The sequence below is a fragment of the Pelophylax lessonae genome (assembly GCF_965119305.1).
Source record: "Pelophylax lessonae genome assembly, chromosome: 2".
In the NCBI taxonomy this organism is placed as follows: Eukaryota; Metazoa; Chordata; class Amphibia; order Anura; family Ranidae; genus Pelophylax; species Pelophylax lessonae.
The window spans coordinates 50,662,062-50,689,478 of NC_138769.1; the positions used below are offsets into that span (position 1 = coordinate 50,662,062).

The 27,417-nt window shown below is 41.4% G+C and overlaps 1 protein-coding gene across 1 annotated transcript; it reads right to left on the reverse strand.

Annotated features, from left to right (window-relative positions):
• Positions 1–8,527: 8,527 nt before the first annotated feature.
• Positions 8,528–25,184, reverse strand: ETS2 (ETS proto-oncogene 2, transcription factor). The gene is made up of 9 exons (XM_082246871.1): positions 25,101–25,184; positions 19,696–19,813; positions 18,271–18,390; positions 14,368–14,568; positions 13,622–13,693; positions 13,133–13,354; positions 12,131–12,394; positions 11,062–11,180; positions 8,528–9,016 (listed from the first exon to the last, which is right to left on the reverse strand). Exons 1-9 carry the CDS (start codon positions 25,170–25,172, stop codon positions 8,801–8,803), a joined length of 1,404 nt encoding a protein of 467 aa, XP_082102997.1. The 5' UTR covers positions 25,173–25,184; the 3' UTR covers positions 8,528–8,800.
• Between the last annotated feature and the right edge of the window lie 2,233 nt (positions 25,185–27,417).

A 27,417-nucleotide genomic window follows, 5' to 3' on the forward strand; every position in this document is an offset into this window, starting at 1 on the left:
TCAGGACCCCTGACCCTCTGTTTGGACAGTGCTGATTGGCCCTGTGCTGATCACATGCAGGCTTCCAAAAAAAAAAACTCTCTAGCAAATGCTCGAGCCATGGAAAGCGTTTTGGTACCAGCAGCATCCGGTGAGCTCTCCCTGGCCTTGAAAATCCATAGTAGATGGTGTAAATCTCATGCCAGGCCATACCCATATCCACAGCAGGTCTCCAAGGTGAACAGCCTATGGCATGTTAGAACAATGTAGGTAATGAAAGTCGGCAAGTCAGGTCTGTGACTTCGAGATAAGGATTGGCTCCAGGGGCTGGGTCGGTCATGCTGAGGCACAAAGCAGGGTTGGGCACATGCTGCCCTGCCCCACCCTCCAAACCATTCTCGCCCCTGCCCCCTCTCCCTAGGGGAGCGGGGCAGGCGACTGGGATGTGGGACATGCCCAGGCCCTTTCCATGGATCGCTGCAGCTGGTGCTTATTCCCGCCCTTTTCCCACTCCCTGCCCCCCACCCCTTAGGGATGGGGTAGCCAGCGGGTGCAGCAGGGGTGCCAGGGAGTGACGCCTCGCTTCAGCCAGCGCCTACGGCTGACTTAGAACTGGTGTGGACCAGGAGGAAAACAAAGCATGGCGAAGGCCCGAGGCGGGTGTTGACACAATGTGATTTCTGTCTAGTGCTCTGGTAACTATGGATCAACTGTGGGTATACAGTTGTGTATATGGAGGTGTGTTGATTTTTTTTTTTTTTCTATTGGTTGAATTAGATGGACTAGTGTCTATTTTCAAACTGACTATGTAGCAATACACACCAAACTGAGCATGTGCAGAGTGCCCCAAGGCTCTGTATTATCAAGAGATGGATTGGGGACGGTGGAAGAAGGGGAAGATCGGAGAAAACCGCATTAAACAGGCTTTTTACACAATGCAAAGGATTAACCCCTTAGGTTCCACAGTCATTATAACAAGCATGCTTTACTGCATATACAGACTGATTTTACTGTTGTGGGTTTAGTAAAACTTTAAGAAATTAAACAAACAATATTGGGAATGTAAGTTTGAAGAATGAAAGCCCAGAAATAAAATGGTCAAAAAGAACTGAGAAACATCCAAAGCAAAATCAGTGAGATGGGAAGAAGGAAGCTTTAATGTCATCCCAAAAAAAATATTTTTTGAACATTTTTTGGGGATGACATCTCAATTGTGGGACTTCAGGTGGAAGTGACTACTTTCACACCCCGCCGAAGGTATCGCTCCCCCACCTGTCTGCCAGCACCGTCCCAGTTGTGGGCCTGGAACTGGCGTGGCGGGTGTTGGCAGGTGGAGCATTTGTGTGCTGATCTCCCCTCTGATGAATGAACATGGAAGCAACATGACTTGTGGGTTCAGCACTGTCATTCCCTGGCTACTGTGGCAAGAGTCACATCTCTCCTCTACATTGGTGATTGACAGCGGCTTCCGAGGCAGCAGTTGTTTGTCTCTCACTCTGCCTGTGTGCTGGGAGAGGCTACATGTAAGCTTGCAGTTCTAAATGGGAGCACACACAAAGTGGAACCTTTGGGGAGAATCTATAGGTCACAGCAGGCACAGCCTGAAATCAGTCGGCATGGCTGGGGTCCAGTTGGCAGAACAAAAACTGAGGAGAAAAATTGAAAAACAATACCCAGAGCATGTACAGTATCTTACAAAAGTGAGTACATCCCTCACATTTTTGAAAATATTTTATTATATCTTTTCATGTGACAACACTGAAGAAGTGACACTTTGCTACAATGTAAAGTAGTGAGTGTACAGCTTGTATAACAGTGTAAATTTGCTGTCCCCTCAAAATAACTCAACACAGCCATTAATGTCTAAACCACTGGCAACAAAAGTGAGTACACCCCTAAGTGAAAATGTCCAAATTGGGCCCAATTAGACATTTTCTCTCCCCAAAGTCATGTGACTTGTTAGTGTTACAAGGTCTCAGGTGTGAATGGAGAGCAGGTGTGGTAAATTTGGTGTCATCGCTCTCACTTTCTCATATTGGTCACTGGAAGTTCAACATGGCACCTCACAGCAAAGAACTCTCTGAGGATCTGAAAAAAAAGAATTGTTGCTCTACATAAAGATGGCCTAGGCTACAAGAAGTTTGCCAAGACCCTAAAACTGAGCTGCAGCACGGTGGCCAAGACCATACAGCGGTTTACCAGGAGAGGTTCCACCCAGAAAAGGCCTGCCAGCATTGGTACAGAATTTGAAGGGGTGGGGGGGGATCAGTCTGTCAGTCTAAGACCATACGCTGCACACTGCATCAAATTGGTCTGCATGGCTGTTGTCCCAGAAGGAAGCCTCTTCTAAAGAGAAAGCCCACAAACAGTTTGCTGAAGACGTGCAGACTAAGGACATGGATTACTGGAACTATGTCCTGTGGTCTGATGGAACCAAGATAAACTTATTTGGTTCAGATGGCGTCAAGCGTGTGTGGCAGCAACCAGCTGGAGTACAAAGCATGGTGGTGGGAGTGTCATGGTCTTGGGCTGCATTAGTGTTGCCAACACTGGGGAGCTACAGTTCATTGAGGGAACCATGAATGCCAACATGTACTGTGACATACTGAAGCAGAGCATGATCCCCTCCATTCAGTGACAGGGCCGCAGGGCAGTATTTCAACATAACGACCCCAACACACACCTCCAAGACGATCACCGCCTTGCTGAAAAAGCAGAGGGTAAAGGTGATCGACTGGCTAAGCATGTCTCCAGACCTAAAGCCTATGAACCACACACTCCCAGCTTCATAAAATGCACTCACATTTATGCCTTTTCCTCCAGATGAAGTCACATGTGATAGTGGCGTAACACGTAGAGGTGGAGCCTGGTGGTGGGATCACATAAATGGAACACGTGAAAGTTGTTGGATTTTTTCTTTGTACAATTCTTTTTAATTAAATGTGAGTGCATTTTATGAAGCTGGGGGGGTTCATTCAGCTAATAAACCCAGGTACTGCACTATTGGGAGTTGTTTATTTTTCTTTGTGTTGCTTTGGAGCTGTGTGTGCATAGTGTGGAGCCATCACAGAAGGGGATTATTGCCATTCTAAGGAACCTGATTATCAGTGATCATTCTGGGTATGCTGTGTTAACCCCTTGTGGGTCTAAGATGGAGGTGAGCTTGCATTGCACCTGGTGATTGGAGCACAAGATTGTGGAGTGGAATAACACTGTGTGTTGACTTGGGAAGCACAATACTTTTATAGACTTTTTCTTGCACAGTTTAAAGAAGCATAACCATTTATTTTCCTTGGACTTATTTCCATCATTTTATTATTTTTGCTATGGTTTGCAAATTTTAACACTTTACTGTAGATGTTTTTGCACTAGCACTTATATCAATTGATGTGGATACCTCATCTTTTTCTGCTATTTATATTATTTGGTTGAGCAGCGCTATCGCATATCTTTATTTTACTTCTTAAAGTTGTTGTAAAGGTACAAGGTTTTTTTTTTTATCTTCATGCATTCTATGCATAAAGGTAAAAAACCTTCTGTGTGCAACAGCCCCCCTAATACTTACATGAGCCTGCTCCAGGAGATGGAGGGGAGGGGGCTTACCTGCAGCTCCGTGTGTGAAAGGACATACAGAGTTCGGGAGCGCGCCTGCTTGCTTCCCCTCATAGCAAGCTGCTTTCTGTGGGGGCACCTGGCAGAAGGGAGGGGCCAGGAGCGCTGGCAGGGGACTTGAAAAGAGGATCCGGGCTGCTCTGTGCAAAACCACTACACAGAGCAGGCAAGTATAATTTGTTTGTGGTTTAAAAAAAAAAAAAAAAAAGAAGACTTTAGTATCGCTTTAACCCTTTCGCACCAACCGCCTTGGCTGTGGCATTGTTTCCGATAAGCTTCTGTAATGTCACAAGATTTATTTCCGTCCTGTGTTGCATTCATTTTTCACCAAGATCTTGTATTGATGATGGGAGAGTCTGACCACTGCGCAAAGACTTCTCCAGCACATCCCAAAGATTCTCAATTGGGTTAAGTTCTGGACTCTGTGGTGGCCAATCCATGTGTGACAATGATGTCTCATGCTCCCTGAACTACTCTTTCCCAATTTGAGCCCAATGAATACTGACATTGTCGTCTTGGAATATACCCGTGCCATCAGGGAAGATAAAATCCATTGATGGAATAACCTGGTCATTCAGTATATTCAGGTAGTCAGCTGACCTCATTCTTTGGGCACATGCAGTAACTGTCCAATAGTATAGTTACTGCATGATTAGTTAGTTGCTTAGTTAATTCCAGGTGGCGACTTTTTTTTTTGGGCCAGGCAGTGTATTTGGTCTTTAACCACTTTACCACCGGAGCATTTTGCGGTCTTACGTCTGGGCCACTTTTTGCGATTCGGCACTGTGTGATTTTAACTGACAATTGCGCGGTCATGCAATGCCGTACCCAAACAAAATTTACGTCCTTTTTTTCCCACAAACAGAGCTTTCTTTTGGTGGTATTTGATCACCTGTGCGATTTTTACTTTTTGCGCTATAAAACAAAAAAAGAGCAACAATTTTGAAAAAATAACAATATTTTTCACATTTTTTATATGAAATTCCCCCCCCCCAAAAAATGTAAAAATCAAAATTTTTTATCATTTTAGGCCAATTTGTTTTCTGCTACATATTTTTGGTAAAAAAAAACAAAACGCAATAAGCGTATTTTGATTGGTTTGCGCAAAAGTTATTGCGTTTATTAACTAAGGGAAAGATTTCTGTAGTTTTTGGTGTTTTTTTTTTTTTTTTTTCTTTCAACGAGTAATGACGGCGATCTGCGATTTTTTTTGCGGGACTGCGACATTGCGGCGGACAGATCGGACCCTTGACTGACATTTTTGACACTTTTGGGGACACCAGTGACATTACTACAGTAATCAGTGCTATAAATATGCACTGTTGCCTGTAAAAATGACACTGCCAGGGAAGGGGTTAATTTTTTATTGGTGATCAAGGGATTAATGTATGCCTGGTGCTTACTGACGTGTGTGGGGGGAGGGGACTATGTGACACAAGGACAGATCGCAGGTTCAGCTATGCTGAACCCTGCAATCTGAGCCTGCCTGTCACTTAGGAGATCCGCCCGCTTTGTTTACACAAGCGGGCGGATCTCCAGACTCAATTCCCCGACGATCGGGGAAGAGCAGCGGCAATCACCGCCGCTCCTCCCCTGGCCCGACTCCCGCTGTGACTGAATACAGCGGGAGCGAGCCTCCGGCGGCGCGCGCGCGCCACCGAGAGAGGGGAATGTCTGGTGACGTAGGTCTACGTCGCCAGACGTTATCGAGCCACTTTGCCACAGTAGAGCTCTAGTGAGCAGTGGTAAAGTGGTTAAAAAACAGTTACATCACATTGTTTGTGCTCTCAACCAAACTGTCAAACCATCCAATGGCTGGTGTCATAACTGATCACATGTGCAACATCATGGCAGTTAAAGATCAAACAGAGGCCAGGATGGCAGCATCCATGGCTGAAAACGATAGGAGGGTTTAGTTCCACTTTATGGTTGGGTCAGAACAGCCAATCAGACACTTCTTTAGTCTGCTATTGATCTGGAATGTTCATCCATGCCAGTAATTTTATTCTATAGGCAGGAAACTAAATGTCAGCAATGTGAATCATAATTTCTACAGAAACAGGATAATAATTCGGACCAGAAATTGTAGTAACAGGCTGGAAAAAAAAAAAGAAGCAGCACACATGACATGTTAAACCTCCCAAAAGAGTTTAATTAGAATCAGATCCATGTCCATCTCTAATGGCCCTGTTTTTGTACAGAAATATACGCTTCAGTTTACAAGGCACTTTTGTTAAAAAATACAACCTTCTGAAAATAAAACCAAAAAAACGATATACATACATTTCCAGTATATTAAATTTGCAGTAAAAATAGCTGCTACACAAAATCCTCCACAAATATGAAAGGGAGGCAAAATACACAAAAAAAATACAGAATCCAATGACAAAAATCAGATGGCAGTAAGAAGACGAAATTATTTTTACAGGAGGACCAGAAAAAAAAAAAAACCTTTATTCAGATCAGTTTTAATTTTGAGCTGTGGCAATATCTGCACTGAAGGTTCCTAAATGTCAACCAGGAGCAGAATTATGAATAAGCAATTAGCAAGTGGGGAGGGGGGGGGGGGGGTGGTTGTGTAAAATATCTAGTTAGTTCTTGGAAAACACGAAAGCTGACATTACCTTGCTTCATTTCCTACCATAGGCCATAAAATTAGACTTAAAAATATTAAACCATTTATTTTTATATAAAATTAATGACTTCTGGAGTCGCAACTCTTTAACGCTGAGGACATTGTTCATATTTTCATCAAGAAGATATAATAATATAATATCAGTTTGGATGGGCCATGGGGTATATCTGCTAGAACGAATTTTCAATTAATAAAAAGTAATATGAAATTGGCAAAAGTGGTGAAAAAGAAGTTATCCCAGACTGATTGCTATAGGCACAATTGACGCTTCCTTTTATGCCACAGAATTCGCTTTCTCTCCCCTGGCTCCATCACACAATGGCTGCCTTATTAACTGACGAATAGTTTTTATGCCTAGACCAGGGCAGTCCCGGTGGTGTAGGAAGCAAGTTTTATGTACAGGACAAAACTTTGCTATGTGTTTTGGCACCTCTGTGGACTGAGTACCTGGCCCATATTTTGCAAGCTTGGCTGGTAGAGAATGAGATTTGATTTGTTGCCGCCTACTATTAATAGGTCAAGCATAGTATCTTGTCTCTGTATTGGTGACCCAGTGTATAAAGGCTACAGTGAACCTTGCTGCTTTACTCAACCAGGGCTGAATGAGATCAACCTACAAGAGTTCACAAGAGCCTCTAAAACAAGTCTTTCTAAAACGTCCCAACCCCGGAGGAAACCGAATAAAAAAGGGTTTACGTCTCAGTGAGAAAAATGCTCTTTACATTGATAGTAAAAGAATGTTCCCTTTACTGTGGTGGGTCAGAATGCTAACCTATAGGCCCGTACACACATACCGATTGTCGGCCGTAAATATTCGGCCGATTGTCGGCTTGTTAGGATGATGCTTCCGACAACCAACTGCGACTTTTCGGCCGAACAAAATCTGGTCTGCATGCTATAAAATTTGTTGGCCAACACCAGAACGGCCGATTGTTCCTCAGTCAATACAGATTTCGGCCGACAAAAGCCAGATGAGCAAGACTGGGCATGCTTAGAGAAGAAAAAACACACGGAAAGTTAGCCATCACATCACTTCTGAAGTTGGTTGTTGTTGTTTCGTGTGCAGTCTTGAGCACTTTTCAGCCAACACGACAGCACTGGACAAAAGACGGCCGATCGTTCGGCCGACAATCGGTACGTGTGTACTGGGCTTTACAGACAGCTAAAGATCACTGGTGGCCACCAAATATTGGTGGGAGATCAATTAAGTCATAGCTCATGAAACCTCTAGCAACCCTAGGGTTCCACAGAAACCTAATGGGAATGGCTGTGCTAGACAGATCATTGGTGACATGCAACTGGTCCTGCCAAGTGGCGTTGGCCCCAGAACTATGCAGGCACCATCACATGGGAGGTCAGTTAGTCACAGTTCAAGGAACCTTTAGCAACCTCTGGATGAACCTTGAGATTCCACAGAAAGCTGGTTGAACATGGCTGCTTTAAAGAGATCATTGGCATCATGCAATTGGTTCTGCCAGTTGTCCCAGAACTATGCCGGCACCATCATATATAGGAGGTCAGTCAGTCACAGCTCCAGGAACCTCTAACAACCTTTGGAGGGAGCCCTAGTTGGGAATGGCAGCTCTAAACATTCATGCATCATCTTATAATTGGATCACTGTTCTGGGCCTGCTTCTACTAGAGTTATTACAGTAAGTATCCATATAACAAGAGAAACTGGTTACAAAGCAAGTGCCAGTCTTAATCTCCTGATCATGTGGCCACAACCCTATTTAGCTTCATTGCAAGTAATGCCACCTTCCTGCAACTAAAATGGACAATGGAAGCTGCAATCTGGTGCTTCTTGCCAAAAGGTTAAATTGCTGTGCAATGGATTTCTTTACTTGACCACAAAATTACAATTCTATGTAGCGAATAAATGTACAATAAAAAAGCAAAAGCATTTAGAATGCCATTATATTTTTGAAACAAAAAAAAAAAAAAAAAAAATATCTTACATATCTGAAAGTCAAATAATATACACATTCCTTTTGGAACAAAAAAAATAATATTAATAATTATGTAAATATGAAAAAAAAAAAAAAAACTGAACAAATTATTTACAATCAGCTTGAAATGGTTTGAAAATGTCCACGAAAGTGCATGGACTCAGCATGAAGAAATCACAAAAAACGTTAGGTGGTAAAGTGCGCTTTTTCTCCAAGACCGCGCATCAGCTGGAATTAAAGTGGTGACTTTTTTTTTTTTTTTTCAGCATTTAAACACCGTTACCCAAGCTTCCTGCTTGCTCCACAATTGAATGAAAATGACATTTTTTTTTTTCCCTGTTGATATACTGAATTTCTTTTTACAAAAAGTACATGCTTCCTGTGCAATTTTTTATTCAAGTAATGGGCTGTGTTCCTAAGCAGCGTTTGTGGGACCTCTGTACATCCAGCGCTTCAAACACTTCTCCAAAATGTCTCAAAGTCCTTCCAGGTCCCACAAATTACCCCGAAAAGCAAGTTCCTTCATCTCAAACAGTCCAGCCCATCAAATGCGACCAAACAAAAAAAAAAAAATTGGTCATCTCCTTTTCACAGTTTTCAAAGCCATCGTTCCGCGAGCTTGTGCTTATTCGTCTATGTCCGGTTGAACACCTAGCATCGCGTGTAGCTCTTCCGCAGAGTAACCCAGCAGGTTCTGGAGATCGCAGACGAACCGGTAGACGTATCGTTTTCCGGAGGTCTTGTGGATAATGTTCTTATCATAATAGTATCGCAGCCCACGGCTTAGCTTTTCGTAATTCATTTTAGGCTTGTTTTTCCTTTTTCCCCATCGCCGTGCCACCTGGGAAAGCCAAAAGCAAACAGATTAAATTGTGTACAGGCATCGTAGCAAATGGCTAACCTTGAAGAAAAATAGCAATTTTATGGCATGAATTAAAAGGGTTATATTACATCTCACATGCGGTGGATTCAATACCAGCAGCCCTAAAATAATCATAATTTCTATGCCACATTTGCCTTCTCTAAAATGACTTCACATGTATTAAAATAAATGTACAGAGGGGAAAGAAATCCTGCAGAGTTTTTTTCATGTTATTTAAAAGAAAGCATCCCTGGTATCGCTTTAGATGTTCCTGCTCCTTGACAGCCAATCATTAAATAGTCTATGGAGCAGGCACATCTAAAGGCAGGTCTTCTTTGATATAGCTCTGTATGCAAAGAGCATACAGTTTATAGGTCAGAAAATATAATGAAATTTGAACTGGCAGGACCATTGAGGATGTTGTCAAACCTATCAAAAAAAAAAAAACAGCAGGAAAAAAAGGGAAAAGATTTGCAATACATTTGCAAAATTTGCCTAATTTGACTGAATATAATGAAGGATTGGAGGCATTTATTTTGTAAAGGTTTATATTATAGCCTTCTTTAGGCTCAGTACAAAAGCCAAAGGATTCTTGTTTTTTAAAAAACAGTGAAAAAGGTATTTCTTTTTTTTTTCCAAATAAAGATTGTGGTTTTATAAAACTTTATGAATGGAACCTTAAGGCTCCATGTACACGGGACGTTGTTAAAAGTCCCTTTGAATGCTGGAATTTTTAGGACGTTTGAAACGTCCGTTAGGTCGCGTTTGCACCCGCGTTTAGCGGGCGTTTGCATTTAGAATCGTTCCTAGAGGTCAAAAAAATTATTCCCCTTTAAAATGGAAAAACGCGAACGCGGGTCATCGCGTTCGGCCGCGTTTTTGCGTTTGAAACGCCGGGAAACACACGTTCGAACGCAAATAATTGCGTTCTAAAAAACATCCCTGAACGCAACTGCCTGCAAATGACTGTAAACGATACATGGACAGATAAGATAACATGGAGCTGCGTTCAGGGGCTTCTGAAAAAAACGCCCAACTGCTCCTAAACGGCCATTTCCAACGTCCCGTGTACATGGAGCCTTAGAGTGCAAATTTTAAAATTAGAAAAAAATTGCTTGTTTGTTTTTAGAATGTAGCCATTTATGGAGACTTGGGTGTCATTTGGAGTGCAAATTATTTTAATAATATTTAAAAAATGCTTGTTTGTATTTATAATTTAGCCATTTATTGAGAATCTGGTGACATTTGCTCACATAGTGACACTTTATCCGATTCTACTGTAGTAAGGTCTCGCCTTCATCTGAGATAGCTCTTAATGAGAACCCATCACTTGAGCTCTTTGTAGAAGATGGGAGGAGTTTTACCAGTCACCAGCTCGCTCTGCATGCATCCTTCACATTTTGTCTCCTTCGGCATCCAACAAAGGTTAGCCATACATCTAAAAGATTTCTCTTGTTCAGACTGTGGGTTGAACAAGATAAATCTAATGGATAACCCTCCCCCCCTTACGAGAAGGAATCTCATCACCAGCAACCACGGCCGTCAGAGTACTTGGTTTCGATGCAGTCACTGTTCGGCTGACAATTTTCCACCTGACTCCACTAATTAAAAGTTCATTGAAAAAAAAAAAAAAGACACTTGAGTTGAGTGGTGCTGATGGGGCCACCTACGACTCAAATTTCAAATTGAATTTAGAAAATCAATTTTCTGCAGAAATGGGTTGAAATTTGAGCTGTGTATGGCTGGTTTAAGAGGTTTATTATGGAAAATCAATCCAGTAAACAAAAGGGTCGCACTCTAATCATGGCCCTACATAGCCCCAAAAAAGCAACCAACTTTACCAATCTGAGGAAATGAGGTGTGGTACGGAGCACTTCCCAATTGTTAGAAATGTTCAATATCAAATTTCAGAAACATGCCAAGATAAACATGAAGGATAAGACTCTAGACTCCCTGAACCGATAGTGAATTAATATCTTGCAATTGGCCCAACTAATCAGACTGTAGAAAGATAAGGCACAAACCTCGTCTGGGTCAGTGAGCTTGAACTCCCAGCCGTCCCCGGTCCAACTGATAAAAGGTTGGCAAGATTTGTCGGTCAACAATTCTAACAAGAACTGCCAGAGCTGGATAGGCCCACTCCCTGAAAATAAAGCGAAACACACGGTTAGCACATACAGCATCAACTCGATTGTTCAGACTCTAAAGCAATGGACAATGTGAAGGTACTCACAGCAACCAATCGGGATTCATCAATCTATATGCACACTAAAGAACAAGGTTATAGAACTACCTTTTCTGCCATGGTTTAGCCTAATGTGGGAATAGACAGAACCAACCACCGATGTTCTTGTATAGTGGACAGATGTTATAGGGCATGAGAACCTGGTCTGTCTTGGACTTCAGCATAACCAATAAGGTGCAAGACTAACTTTTTTAACTCACTTCTTAAATTACGGGTCTTTCCCAAAATCAATAAAAAAAACAGTTATTATATATTGTGGCAGAGCGAGCCCGTGCCACTGTTTAATACGGTGGTTTATGCCAGATTTGAAAGCAGTGTGTGCCGATTTCATAGGAGAGCCAAGATTAGAGCTCAGGGTCCAGGGGGGGGGGGGGGGGTCAGTGCATGAAAGGAGCAGTCGAAGGTGCTCATATGCACCATACTGTCCATGGTCAGGGCAGACCAAGGCCTGAGCGAGAGACCATGAGGGACAGAGCAGCTGGGAAGCTGCAAGTAAAGACGCAGAGCTGAGGAACAGCATCTGTGCACGAACACTGGGATGTGTTTGATGGTCAGGAGGACCTAAAGATACTAATGGTCAGAAGGACCCAGAGGTACTACTCAGAGCAGTCATTTACATGTTTCTCAGAGATGTCCCGATTTCTTTTTTTTTTTTTTTTGGCTCAGACATAGACAATTTTCCCTTTCTCAAGGTTGCCTTTGGAACTTTCAGAATATACATAAAAAAACCCCAAGCAGTGGGAAGAACAATAAAATCTTTACAAGACAAAAGGCATGGATTATGACTCAGGCATTTGTCAGCTTAAGAGGAGACAAGTGGCTCTTAAAGATATGTTCAATTATCTCACCTGTGAACCCGGCAAGGATAGCTGCTGGGATAACTGGTTTGCCTTGCTCCACCGGGTCATTCCTGTCTTGTATGTAATCTTTGAACGACATGGAAGGCTTGTTCAAGCATAGTGATTGGCTAGCTTCTTCTTCAAAGCTTTCATAGGACGGAACTCGCTGCATGTCCACCAGTGAAGACTGGCTGGTCCATGACTGTAATAGGGAGTCTGTGCTTTCAAAACTCTCCGTACCGCTGTCTACAGAATCCATGTCAACGGATTTACCTGGGAGAAGAAGGGAAATATTTAGAGAGTTCCCCAATATATAAAGAAAACCAAGTTTATGAGAGCCTAATTGTTCTTCTTTAAAGCCAAAACTAGGAGATTCACCCTCTATTTCTCCTACTGAGCATTGTCACTGGGACTGAAAGTGAAGGAGAAACCAAAAAACCTTGATCTATCTTAATTAGTTATGGTATTACATTTAAAAAAAAAATTTTAGTATAGGAGGTTAACATATCATCTCACTGCTTCAGTTCAAATACTCTAAACAACTATCTCAACAACTATCCTGCTCCACCACTTCCTTCAGCCACATGGGGAATGCATGGTTTCCAATGAGTCATGTGGGACTCGTCAAATTGCATTGTTAGAAAGAGCAGTAACGAGAAGCTAGGATTTACTGATGCAAATCAAAGCCTGAAGGTATAACAGGAAAATATGGCTGCCCCCATGCACAAATATACTTACAAATTATACACGATCAAAAGGTTTTAAGACATGAACATGCATGGATAAAATGACTTGTATCATGCTGACCTTTTTACGTATAGCTAATAAAAATTGGGGAGACAATACACTCCCTTAAAATTTGGTATAATCTTGAGACAATTTAAAGTAATTCTCCAAGTGCTGTGAGACAACCGTATACATTTGTCTCAAAATAGAAGATGAAATTATTATTAGGTGCCAGCAATGACGCCATTAACACCTGAACCTTGGAGATCATTGCTCTACACTCACCGGAGCTCAGGGAACTCAGTAGGATGTCCAGGTTTCTATTATAGTCCCGGTTCATAGAGGAGTAATTGCTGCCCATAGACTTCATGCACGAATAACTCTGAAACTCTTGCTTGACCGGAAGGAGATTTGGCACTTGCGGCACTGGGCACATGTCACTGTACATTTCAGTTTTGGGGTAGCTGTGTACTTGAGAGCCACAATGTAAGGGGTCCATGTTGAAATCTACAGGAAATGTAGAAATAAAAAGATCAGGATCGATGTATATATAAAAAAAAGTGAGGCTTATCTAAAAAATAAAAAAGTAAAACTATTTAAGAGTAGTGGATAAAATTAATTTTGATGACAGAATTAAAGTTATCCCATACATCGTTGTAATAAAGGTCAACAATAATAGCCTCAAGAGCAACAACAGCAAGTATACTGAATTACAAAAGCACATTGTCGAATATCCACTTATTTTTAAAATAAATTATAAAAAGGAATACTTACTTAATGAATCAGTGTTCACCCATTGTGTTTGATTGGAGCTCATAATATACTGGTCCTGTACTCGCTCTTGTTCTATAGGAAAGGAAATAAAATACACGGGTCAGTCTGGAAAATATACACAAGACTGACACCTTTTAGGTATTATTTACTATAGGCTAATGCCCTGGGGAATTAATTTGACCACCCTTGGGCCAGGAATATTTTTTTTCCTTTTTAAGTAGCAAATTTGTCAACAGTTGCCTAGGGAAGGGGTTGTTTGTTTTCCCTCTTGACCAAAGCTGCAGGAGATGTGCAAAGTTCACCTTGATGGACGTCTAGCTAATCTTATTAACTAGATAAAGTGCAGCTATGAAAAAGTCTTTCCTGATCATTTCAGTTGTTCTTACAATAGTCTCTGGGAGGAAAGACTTTATGTTCACAGGATTTATGCAAATTTTATGTCGGGCAACCCCTTTGTGGTGCAAGAAAGACAGGTGGCTTCATAGCACTTCTGGAACAAACACTTTCCTAGTGAAAGTGGTAGACCCCTTTAAAAGGTTTTACATTGTATGCCCATATTTACATAATATGGAAAACTAATCTCAACGGATCCTTTAAAAAGGACGAATAATACAAAGTGAATTACATTTTCCCTTTAACGGAAAGAGATCCTATTTGAGGATGACAGTTTTTATCGCATGTAAACATCTAAAACAATGTTCCCGGAACTGTTTAAATGACATTCTGGCAGACGGCTTCTTAATTACCTTTCATCATCTGTTCCAGATGCTCCCAGAGAATGTCACCCACAAAGTCTGGGGCCAGCTCCAGGAAATGCTCCTTTCCTAAACTGCACAACTCCTGACCATTCATAATGAACTTCTGGAAGTTAACGGTCTCCAAGGAAAACTCGTTGGCTGCCCAAACGAGCCACTGGCACACTTGACTCTCATTCCACAGCCATGGATCTATAAGAGAAGAAGAAAATATGTTCAGGATACTGGCCAACCCCATATACGAAACATTTTACAAGTAAAAAAAGAAAAAATAGAAAAATGGGCATGTTTTAAAAAAATAAAAAAACCCACACATAACCAACCGATCATATCCCTGCTGGCTTTCTTCATTGGAAAAAACACACATACACCTGATGTAATTTTACCTTTTCTGTAAATTCTATAAACAAATCCCAAATGCAACAGACACTCAACTACCCTTTCGCAACACCTTTCTACCAGGGAGAAACCCATTGAAGAAGTTTTAAAGTCTGAAGGAAGCCCCATTAAAAAAAAAAAAAAGATATCCAAGGCTCATGGTACATTTCGTAATCAGTAGGATATGAAGGGTTTTAAATAGAAGAATAAAAGAATGTGATGCATTTAAATCTTTCCCTTCGTTTGCTCTATAAAACACAATTATCTTTAGTGATATTCCTTCAATGAAACAAATAATAAATTGAACATTGTAGCTCCCCTTTACTTTGGTGGTCAGTGCAGGCAAGAGATCAATCTGCCACTGTTCTCGCCTCAAGGAACCCCTACCAACACCCGGGGGAACCCCAGGCTTCCAAAGAACCCTGGTTATTAAAGAGTAAAAATACATTTTTATGGTTGCTAGTGTGGCACTATCAATGTTATCTGTGCTGCACGTGTATTTCAAGGGTCAAAGCAGATATTTAAGCTTTTGGTACATGCAGGGGAGTTGTCCCACCTGACAATTTAGGTTATCTCTCAGACTCCATTCCAATCTTTGCACACGGTTGTCCTCATTATCAAAGCTCCCGCTCCTTTGCTGGATTTTTTTAAATTTAATTTCAGATTATGTAGAGCAGCCTTTCTCAACACAGTAAAGCCGTAAAATACCCAACTTTCTGGTCTAAGGGAACCCATGCGAAGAATTGCTATATCTACAATTCCTGATACATCAGTGTAATGGTCAGTGGGAAGAATGCTCCTTACACTTGAGGTCATTGGGAAGAATGATCCCCTTATAGGTAGCTAAAAAGATCAGTGGGAACTTATTTGAGACGCAGAAATTGCTCATTGCTTAAGGAACCCCCAAGCAACCTCTAGAGCAGCCATTCTCAACCAGGCTTCCTTGAGCTCTGGCTGATTTCATGGTACCTGCATTACTCTAGGACCAATGGCACTTGGCAATGCCAACACCAGGACAATGATTTTTTTTAGCTTTCTGTAATGGTGGTCATCTGAACATCCTATAAAGAGCATTCTTCTTACTGACCACTAATGCAAGGGGCTAAAAATAGTTTTAGGGGTTCCTCTGGGCTAGGAAGGCTGCTCTAGAGGTACCCTGGCTGAGAAACCCTGGTGTAGACTAGAACAGAAGGATTTGGAACCCACGCAAAGTAGTCAGGAACACCCAAAATGTCTAGGTGGACAGGTCTGGAGTTATGGCAGGAAGATCAAGCTGTTGGGGTATTGAAGACATAAGTCAGAGGTTGAATAAACCACCAGGCCCCACCATTAAACATCAATTTTGGATAGAGCCTTTATTGTTTACCCCCATAAGCACAAAAGCATTTGCCAAGGTATATGCCAGTTCTATTAATATCAGTGAATGTTTATGCTTTCTGGTCTGGGGGAATGACACAGTCTTTTCTCTGGAAAAATGTGCACAGGATGACTAAACAGGGTCACGCTGAGAAATCTAGGAACATAGTTTAAATAACTGGCGGTTGCACAATAAGCTGTAGTAGATTTCATGCAGGGAAATTCCTGTGACGTCTGTATTCATTCAGCTTTTCCCCAAACACGGCTAGGCGAGCTTAAACCTTGCTTACAAAACGCAGGACAGGTTAACTGCGCTGAGATTTAAGCATTTAAAGGGAACATGCATTGAGGAAGAATAGGGGTGGCCGCAGATGACCTCTCCTGCAAATACTAATTGTCTGGCTCTAATACCAATCGAGCAGCTTTAGTACTTTCTATATGGACATTTGTGTAACTGGCTTCACTCCGACTTGCTATGGAGATATGGGTCTCCATATAGTGAAGCCAGGGGCAAATAGGAGTTCTATCACTGACAGTCCTTTTGACTCCTTAAAAGGATATTAAATATGTTTACTGGAGGCGTGGACTGAGATGCAAATGTTAACACAGAGCTACGATAAAGTTTGACATACACAGAAAATTTACAATCTATCCCTCCATGCACACTTTCCGGCCATCAACTTTCTCATCAGTTTTTAAGAAAGAAGTATGGTCGGGCAGCAGGGTGCCAACGTGACCACTAACAACTTAAAATTCACTCCGTAAATGGCCATCTATACAGTCTTATTGAGCATGATAAATAAACACTAACGGAAAGGTGAAATTACATTGGGTGAAGAAACTGCTCCAGGCTCTCTCCAGTATCAGAAGACTGGGCATTTAGCTATGGGATCTCTTTTGAAGGATAGGATCAGAATTTAGAATGGCCAACCTTCCCCTCCAGCAAAGATCACATTACTAAAGACCTAGGCTTTTGACTATACAAGCAATACTAAAGGAAGCATGGAGCAGTATTTATTCCAGCAAAGTATTTGGGCCCTTATATGCACATTATTTACTAATTCAAGCAAGATTGCAAAGATAGCTATAAAGGTAACATTTAAAAACACAAGTCTGCTATAAGATTGAACTTCCATCACAAATATGATGTTCCGAAAAGCCCTTGGATTTAAATAATGGAAATTGGACCCCTCCCTTCAAAGAAGCCTTCCTTAAATTGAATACAAACCAACCAAAGAAAAGTCAGACTACAGCAAAAGTTTCATACAAAACTATTTAAATCCTATACCATAAAAATGATTGGAGTAGTTATTAGGGTTCGACCGATATTGTTTTTTCAGGGCCAATACCGATTTTCTGGCCACCCTTCAGGCCTATAGCCAAAATTAGGTGCCGATATTCTGCACATTTAAAAGTTTTTATTTTTACACTGTCCTTTTAATTGATTTTTTGATCACTTTTATTGCTGTCACAAGGAATGTAAACATTGTGACAGTAATAGGCAGTGACTGGAACTCTTTATGGGAGAGATCTGGGGTCTGCAAGACCCCAAACCCCTCCTCTGCACTTGAAAGCATTCAAAACATCAAGTTTGGCTGTTTTGAATACGGTCATTTATTTTTAATCTGGCCGTACAACCACTTGAAGCAATATCGGCAAGTTTGTGGCTGATACTGATACTTCAAAAATGGTGAATATCGGCCTCCGATAATCGGTCGATCCCTAGTAGGTATACCTTAATAATGACAATAAACAAGTTAGAAGGACGTCAATTTGACCATTTGGTTTACTTTCTAGTAGAAAAGGACTTGAGAGATCAAACCAAAACGTCCTAAAAATGTATGAGGTACACACATACCGCCAATACATCTCCATTGCACAAGTAAACAGTCATATCAACATATGTCAACATAGTCATATCAGGACACAAGATGGCTTTCCTCACGCCAAGAAGCCAACTGGGCTTACCAAGGCAAAAACCACTGTGCAAAGTGCAGTCAATAAAAAAATCATCTTTTATCAAAATGTAGACAAACCAAACTTTATTGTGCCAACTGTCACTTTCTTTATTAGATGTGAAATTGTTCCAACAATACACACAGCCTCATGGCCGCTAACAATGAACGAATTGTCTAGATAAGAATGGAGAATTCAACTCACTGCTGGGGATGCCAAGCCGTCTCTGCTCCTTTGTAAACCCGTTAAAAGTGGCCTTCAGTGCTTGACTCATGACCGCCTTGCTGCAGGGTGTCAGGAGGGGTAATTCGCAGCTGCTGGTGTCTGGAGAAAGACATAAAATGTATTTTATATCAGCGGATACCAAAGAGACCGATCACATATGTTGTGCTCGGAAGCCTTTCACTATAAATAGTTGAGAACTGCTAAAGCATTTTATGGTCGATGCAGCGAGCTGATCTGTAATGGCAGGATATCGGCTTCCAAGAGAAGCTGCCATATCATAAAAGGCACAGTTTTTCACACTTACTGGAGGCATGTTGGAGAAATTGTGTGTATATATATATATATATATATATATATATATATATATATATATATATATATACACACACACATACACACACACACATACATACACACATATAAATATGTACAATCAGTATATAAATCAAAGGTCTAAAGGATGTTGTTGCAAAAATATAATCAATTTAAAAATCGAATATATATATATATATACACACACACACATATATACATATCACGTAGGGCCATCACATTTTTGCTGAGACAAAGGCACCGATTGGCTGTTCCAGTAGAGGCAAACCTTGCAAGTGCAGAGATATATACTGTAGAAAGCTGCAACTGACCCAGAAATGTGTGTGTGTGTGTGTGTGTGTGTGTGTGTGTGTGTGTGTGTGTGTGTGTGTGTGTGTGTGTGTGTGTGTGTGTGTGTGTGTGTGTGTGTGTGTGTGTGTGTGTGTGTGTGTGTGTGTGTGTGTGTGTGTGTGTGTGTGTGTGTGTGTGTGTGTGTGTGTGTGTGTGTGTGTGTGTGTGTGTGTGTGTGTGTGTGTGTGTGTGTGTGTGTGTGTGTGTGTGTGTGTGTGTGTGTGTGTGTGTGTGTGTGTGTGTGTGTGTGTGTGTGTGTGTGTGTGTGTGTGTGTGTGTGTGTGTGTGTGTGTGTGTGTGTGTGTGTGTGTGTGTGTGTGTGTGTGTGTGTGTGTGTGTGTGTGTGTGTGTGTGTGTGTGTGTGTGTGTGTGTGTGTGTGTGTGTGTGTGTGTGTGTGTGTGTGTGTGTGTGTGTGTGTGTGTGTGTGTGTGTGTGTGTGTGTGTGTGTTTCTGGGTCAGTTGCAGCTTTCTACAGTATATATCTCTGCACTTGCAATGTTTGCCTCTACTGGAACAGCCAATCGGTGCCTTGCCTTTGTCTCAGCAAAAATGTGAGGGTAAGTGATGGTCCTACGTGATCCATTTTTTAAATTTGGTTCCAACTTAGTTTTCTTTGAGTTTTTTTTGCATGTTTCTTATGCAAGTCCTACTAGGAAATACCTATTCACCCTTCATTTGCTCCTATTGGCTTATACACTGCCCCCCCAAACCGCATCTTTAGTATAATACAATAAATTTACCATGTGGGAAAGAGTCCAGACCGGTGGGGACTGCCTGCTCTTCTTCATAAGTGTCATACCCGGAGAACAATCCAGTGTAAATCGATGTCGATAAATTAATATCAAATGCCAGCTGGCGCTGCAAAAACAAAAAAAATGGAACCGTTTCATTTTAGAGAACCAACCTTTTGCAACACAGTAGCACAATATTTTTGCAAATGTAAAACACAGCTGTATAATAGATTGTAAGCTCTAAAGAGCAGGGTTCTTTGACTCCTACTGTATTCAATTAATAGTAATATATACATTTTTCATTTTTTTTATGTTTGAAATCTTATTTTTACAAACATTTATTACAGTTTGCTTTCATAATGTAATGGAGCAGTCGGAGTCCGATTAAAAAGCAAAAAAAAAAAAATATAAAACGCAAACTGAAAATCCAAAAGTGATAAACCTTTAATAAACTGCATGCTTTCCTGATACGCATTGTCCTTTAATTGTTAACGGCACCCCATGCATCTGCAAATGTGTGCATTTTTGCAGGCACCAAATCGCATGGTGTCACAGTACCATTTGTTTTGGTGCAGTACATTTTTTGAAAAAGTCAGGTATTTATTTTTCTCGTTTCTTGCACATAGGTCAGCTCATTTAAATGAATGGGCTGCCCTACATACCATGCTCAGGAATGCTCCCGCACTGGGTTGTACCCACATGGTGCGAACCGAGCCGAGGTTTTTTTTTTTTTTTTTTGAGAGAATTTTCTTTCCTTCAAGCACAGATTAAGCCGACCATACACAAAGCAAATTTCTTTCCTGCTGAACTGGCTGGGATTCGAACCGTGTATGCCCAGCCTCAATGGAAAGAAATATCGCTGGAATCCCTCCCACTGAGGAATTCTGACAGCGGGAGGTTTCTCAGCTGTCAGAACACAATGATCACTACCTGTGGTTATAGCTGCTGCCAATGACTGAATGGAAAAAAAAGGATCGAGATTCTGCAGGAACTGGCCGACTTTCGATCGATCTATGGCCGGATTTAGTGTTCTGTCCATTTCTTCTGGATCTGTGCAAAAATTTCTCAAAACATCTGCACTTTGCCTCTGCAGAAGCTTCCTGTAATAAAGACCGGTCACTGCTGCTCCCTCTCCTTCCGAGGTGTGACTGGTCTGGTCTCCGCCTCCTCCTGTAGTTTGCAGCAGGCAGCCAGTGGTAGATGGTGCTGCTGGGCCCCTCCCACAGCTCTCCTCCTCTGCACAGACTGTGACAGCCCAGTGATGATGTCATCACTACTTTTTCCAAAATAATATCTGAGCTTGCAAAGCCACAAAAAGGCAGATTTATTTCCTTTACTGGGATTGATGAAATATTTAAACAAAATTTTGTATGCTAATATTCTGAATAAATATTTTGCATTAAAAAAAAAAATGAATTACCGTATATTTTAGTCCTGAACATGTATACACTTTACTCTGCCTTGCAGCACAGAAAATGCGTCAATGGAGTAAAGCTTAATGAGTAGTGGCAGAACGGTACTGTATAGCACAGCTCTTTAATGAAATAAATTCACTGGGATGAGGCAGAATTCAGCAGCCCCTTCTATAAATACAACGTGATGAGCTGTCGCCATAATTATACCTGCCTTCTCCCAGAGATTACAGGGGAAGAGCACTCCATCTCACCTGTGTATACATTCCATTTCTCTACATCACACCGCACAGCAGAACAAGGCTCTATTCATCCGTGCTGTTTGGGTGCTAAAAATAAAAGCTTTTAATTATGTCGTGTCAGCCGTCACCCAGTCTCAGAGGGGAAGACACAACACACCTTGACATGTCAGCTAAAAAGAGTCATTAAAGGGTCACCTACAGCCATTTAGGGCCTAAGTGCTTTGTGGCCCAAGGGAGAAAAAAAAAAAAAAAAAAAAAAAATCAGGGCTAAAAGTGACCACACATACCAGTAGGATCATTCCAAGCGATAAAACTGGTCAAATTAAATCAAAACCCCTCCGATCAATTCTTCTGATTGATCTACAAGCAGGCCAAAAAAAAAAAAAAAAAAAAAATCGGAAGTGCCTGATCCAACATTTTTTTTTTTTTTAAACGAAACAAATGATGGGACAATTGTATGTGGTGCCATTTTTTGGTTTTCGATCTAAAGAATGTTCGGTTTTTTACTCATCTATGGCTGGCTAAACTCTGTTATTTAGTTTTGATGATCGCTTGGACAAATATTTGAGGCTAGAGAACTGATCTTAGTGCAGACTGATTAAACGACCGTTTAACAATCTTTTAAATTTACAACTTATTATGATTTCAATTGACATTTTCAGGTGATCGCAAGGCAAGAACCACTAGGGTGTGTGTTGCATTGCGCTATATCAGGGTCTCCAAACTGCGGCCCAGGAGGCCACTGATATGAGACAACATTTCTCCCACTGACACCAACAATGGGGCACCATTCCTCCCACTGACACCAACAATGGGGCACCATTCCTCCCAATGAGACCAACAATAGGGCACCATTCCTCCCACTGACACCAACAATAGGGCACCATTCCTCCCACTGACACCAACAATGGGGCACCATTCCTCCCACTGACACCAACAATGGGGCACCATTCCTCCCAATGAGACCAACAATGGGGCACCATTCCTCCCAATGAGACCAACAATGGGGCACCATTCCTCCCACTGACACCAACAATGGGGAACCATTCCTCCAACTGACACCAACAATGGGGAACCATTCCTCCCACTGACACCAACAATGGGGCACCATTCCTCCCACTGACACCAACAATGGGGCACCATTCCTCCCAATGAGACCAACAATGGGGCACCATTCCTCCCACTGACACCAACAATGGGGCACCATTCCTCCCACTGACACCAACTATGGGGCACCATTTCTACCAAAAGATACCAAAGATGGGGCACTCTAATACCAAATGTGGCAATGTTTACACCCACTGATGCCAGGAAAATGCCCACTCCCCCTGGACACAGTCTAGCCCCCCCTGAAGTCTGAAGAACAATAAACTGGCCCTTTGTTTAGAAAGTTTGAAGACCCCTTATCTATATTTTAGGGCTCACACACACACACACACGCCTTGATACCACGATCCAGTGTTCGAATCGCTTCTCAGAGAGCATTTTGCAGACAGTGAGAAGGCTTTTTATCGTCTCCTCACCTCCTGTTTAAGCCCTTGAATCACACACTAGCACACTGCAACCACATGCATTGCTAAAAAAGGGACCCCAACTCTCTTTTACCCCCCACCAGCTACTAGTGTGAACGAGCCCTCAAAGTGGTTCTAAAGTCAAAATGTTTTTTTCCTTATTGCATTCAATGCATTAAGGTAAAAAAAACAAAAACAAAGTTTTGTCGGATTTGATGCAGCAACTGTTTGGCCAACAATTTTCCAACTGACTTCTTGAGTTTTGTCAAGCCAGGTGGTGCCAACAGAGCAACCCACAGTTCATTTTTCAGCCAATCGGATGGCCGGCTTAATCGGATTTAAACATGCTTGTGACAACATAGGTCTATCCACAGACAAAAAAGGTTAAACAAATAGTCTTTTTTACCCATTCTCAACCGAGGTTCCTCTAGGGGTTGCTAGGGGTTCCTTGAGCTGTGACTAACTGACCTCCCATGTCATGGCGCCTGCATAGCTTCAGGTCTATTGCCAATTGGCAAAGCACATTATGAGTTCATTCTTTCCACTGACCACCAATGTGGGGTAGCACAGTGGCTAAGTAGTTAGCCCTTCCTCCAACTAGCACTGGAGTTGTCAGTTTGAATCCCAAACCCGGCACTACCTGACTCCATACGTTCTGGCACACCAGGTGTTGCCAGCAGGGCCACACACAGCACCATAAGGGTTCATTCTTTTCAACGACCACCAACGTATGAGGTTTATGACCCCTGATGGACTAATCTTAGCCGGGGTGCCCTGACACTTGCAAATTTTAAGGGTTCCTCTAATGTAAAAAGGTTGAGAAAGTATAGATTGGAGCATTCCTAAAGCTGGCCATAACCTAATAGATTTTCAAATGACTTGACAAATGCCATTCCAAAAGGTACTTCAAAATAAGGTTTGCTTTTCAATTTTGAAACAAATGGACTTTAACAAAATAAAAACCATATACTCGGTCAGAAATGTGGTTTTTCAAGTAAAATTTTCCCTCCTGCTCCTTCAGAATCTCTCATCATTCTGGTCCACATCAAATGTTGACTTGACCCTCACTAATGATTGCAAAAATCAAACAAATGTTCCTAAAACAAATATTTGAACAAAATTCTACTAGTTTAAGGCCAGCTTTATTATTCACACGATGAACAAACCCTACTCTCTGCGGGATAATTGGACGTATGCTCTCCATCCACAGAAAAGGCATTGTCTTCACACAATTTACAAACAAAACACACAGACAATCCAAGTGTCTGTCTACACACACGTAAATTAATCATAAACCAGCAGTCTGGACAGGTTGGGACACAATAGTCATGAGTCAGCCCATATCTTTATAGAAGCAATGAGTGGGGCGGGGGCACTGGGCTATGTGCAAATATTTGGAGCTGTGTTAATGAAAAAGAGACAAGGAGCCCTAAAAGAACGCACACGTGCTATAGGAAACCTGAAATTCCACCATTTAGCAAACAAAGGCTTGAGCCACACCAGGCCCATTGTTGGCCATCAAACCAAAACACCTTATCATATGCAAACATAGGCCGAGAGGGCTCAATGGAAACAAGCCCCAGGCAAACTTTGATACGAATAGTCCAGCTAAACAGAGGGAAACTGTTCCGCAAAGGAAATCAAACAGAATCAAGTTTACTACAATCATTTTCATTAAAATGGGCCTGCCCATTCAAAACGGACCATACACTATTAGAATGTTGTATGAATAAGTGTACCAACATTGGTAGTACTTTTAATGACTTGACGAATATAATTTGAAAATACTTGTTTGCCTTTACCATTAGATTTTGAAATGAATAGACTTTCCTGTATATGAACCACATTCATGGTTAGAAATTTGTTCATTCGGGAAAACAATTTGGTCAAAAAACAAACATCCAGTTGTCCCCACTAACAATCAAAAAATCAAACCATTTGGAACAAAATTCTACGAGTGTATGGCCAGCTTTACAATTTGGCTTTGATTTGAAAAGGGAGTACAAATTATATAAAATTTCCATGTTGAAAAGATTACTATAGATTTTATGAAACATCCTGAAGCTGGCACACGAATGCTTCCTTTTGATGCGATTTATTCCAGCATGACAACATGGTAAAATGCTAACGTGTTTCGGCCGTAGACTTACTCCTAGCATCATTCCATTATAGAGGTTTCCCACAGCTTCCTGTGCCGCTTAACAGAATTTAGAACAAGAACTTGCTGAAATATCTAGGAAGTCGCTTACCTTCAGTACGCCTCTATGGGTGTTGTACACAGGAGCCACCTGATCCAGGTTTCGGATATCGAACTCTGTCATTGTGCCTGGAGAAGGAAGAAAAACACAGGATTTACTATATGCATATGGATGGACAGGACTGATTCCAGGCCTCAGGGTTTCCCCAGTCAGATCAAATTCATAAAAGGAGTCCAAAACAGTTTTAATGATTCTCATAACACCAAACACGTTTTAGAGACAAAGCAACCCTTCATCAGGGCTACAAAACAAATACAATACTGAAATATATAAATATAAAAGCACACACACACACACACACACACACACACACACACACACACACTTTAATATATATCTCCCCCCCCCCCCCCAAAAAAAAAAAAAAAGGGAGAGCGGCATGGGTCTCGAGAGGTGAACGCACAGTGAAGATTTTATTTCCCCAAGAGATACAAGCTCGTTTCCCTCAGGTCAAGACCTGCGAGTGCAACTCTCCCTTATAGACTATATAGAGGCTTTGCTACGCACCCAGGGCCATTTTCTCTCTGATATGTGCAGTGGCAACCACTGGATTATAGAACACACACGAAAAAAAAAAAAACATATAACTACAAAAATAAAAATACAAAACAATGTTCTGATGGTGTTTTGTACACTTCATTGTTAAAATCTAATAAACAGCATTTATATAAAAAAAAAAAAAAAAAAAAACGCTAAAAAAATAAATCCCCAAAAAATGCAAATAAAAAGATAAAAATATAAAAGAAATACAAATACCTCACATTGTAAAGCACTGCGCAAACTGTTGGCGCTATATAAATCCTGTATAATAATAATAAAATACATAACAGGTATCTAGAGAGGTTCTCTTTGAAGGGCTGCTATCACATAGGAATGATTTCTTGGCACTCCTTGCTATGACTCAGTGCTCGCTTTATGAGAGACCATGAGCAAGTAGCATAGAAAAAAAAAAAAAAAAAAAAAAAGTTTATTGCCTGCGGGAAGCAATCTTTGATGTTGGCAATTGAAGGACAGAGGACAGTGCTAACGTGTAACATCGCACCTCTACTGAACTACGCCGAGACATTCTTTATTTACACAAAACAAAAAAAGAAGGTTTCAGTCAAGACTCACACCGGACCCGGTGTGTGGCCCCCGGCTGGGGGTTCTCAACGCAAAATGTACACAATTAGGATTTGGAGAAAATAGGGGGCAGCTCAGGCCATTTATGTGCATTAAACTGCAACAGAGATTATCCAACCCATAGAGCAATATTCTGCTTTGTTAACAATACCATATAACTGCACAGTAGGATACTGTAGAGCAGGGGTGTCAAACTCAATTTCATCGTGGGCCGCATCAGTATTATGGTTGCCCTCAAAGGGTCGGCTGTATCTGTAAGACTATATACATTTATCCACTGCTTTTTTCCCTCAGAAAATAGGTGCAGACAACTAATTACGTCCCCCCCCAAGGGTTCAGGGGTGCCCTGGGCACAGAATGCACAGTTCAGGGAGTGCCCTATGCACAAATCAGGGGTGCCCTATGAACAGAATGCACAAATCAGGGGTGCCCTATGCACAGTTCAGGGGTGTGCTGTGTACAGTTAGCAGGATTGAGGAGTAAACTATATACAGAGTGCAGAGATTAGGGGGTTCTGCCACATTCAGGCTGAAAAAAAAAAAAAAAAAAAAAAAAAAAAAAAAAAAAAAAAAAAAAGCCCTGGGTGTGAGGCCCACATGAAATCGCCTGACGGGCCGGATTCGGCCCGCGGGCCTTGTATTTTACACATGTGCTGTAGAGGATTACATTTGGGTTTTAGACAATAGGCTTGGCTATACATGGGCAGATTTCCCTTATATATGATCCATTAGATCAGCACAGTTTATCTGTAATAATGTACTACAAGGGCCTATCTGGTATTAGGAATTCTTAAAGGGTAAGTAACCCTAACCCCTTCTCTTCTCTCTTTGTTCATTCTGGCCTGGTAAATATACCATTGGGTTTTGTTATATCAGTAACAGTAATACAGTTCCACTATATACCTGTTGAGCCTGACAAAAATCCCACAGAGTTCCTTTCTGTGAACGTTGCAGTGTTATCAGCCCTTTCCAGGTGACCTCTGAGCTACAAAACACCCCCCCCCCCCATGCTATGAAGATAAAAAAAGTGGAATATACTCAGGTCCTGGCATAGTTCCTGTCCTATGATGACAATGCCGCTCCTCCCTACCAACAGTACATTGAGCGTTGTCACCCTAGGACAGGAAGTGTGTTACTGGAGAGTTAAAAAAATTACAATAAAAAAAAAAAAAAAAAAAAAAAAAAAA

Coding starts and splice junctions, on each gene's coding strand:
- ETS2 (XM_082246871.1), bottom strand. CDS start 25,172: ATGACAGAGTTCGATATCCGAAACCTGGATCAGGTGGCTCCTGTGTAC. Junction 13,355..13,621: donor GGTGAACACTGATTCATTAA/GTAAGTATTCCT, acceptor CATTTCCTGTAG/ATTTCAACATGGACCCCTTA. Junction 9,017..11,061: donor AGCTCACTGACCCAGACGAG/GTTTGTGCCTTA, acceptor TGGCTTTCCCAG/GTGGCACGGCGATGGGGAAA.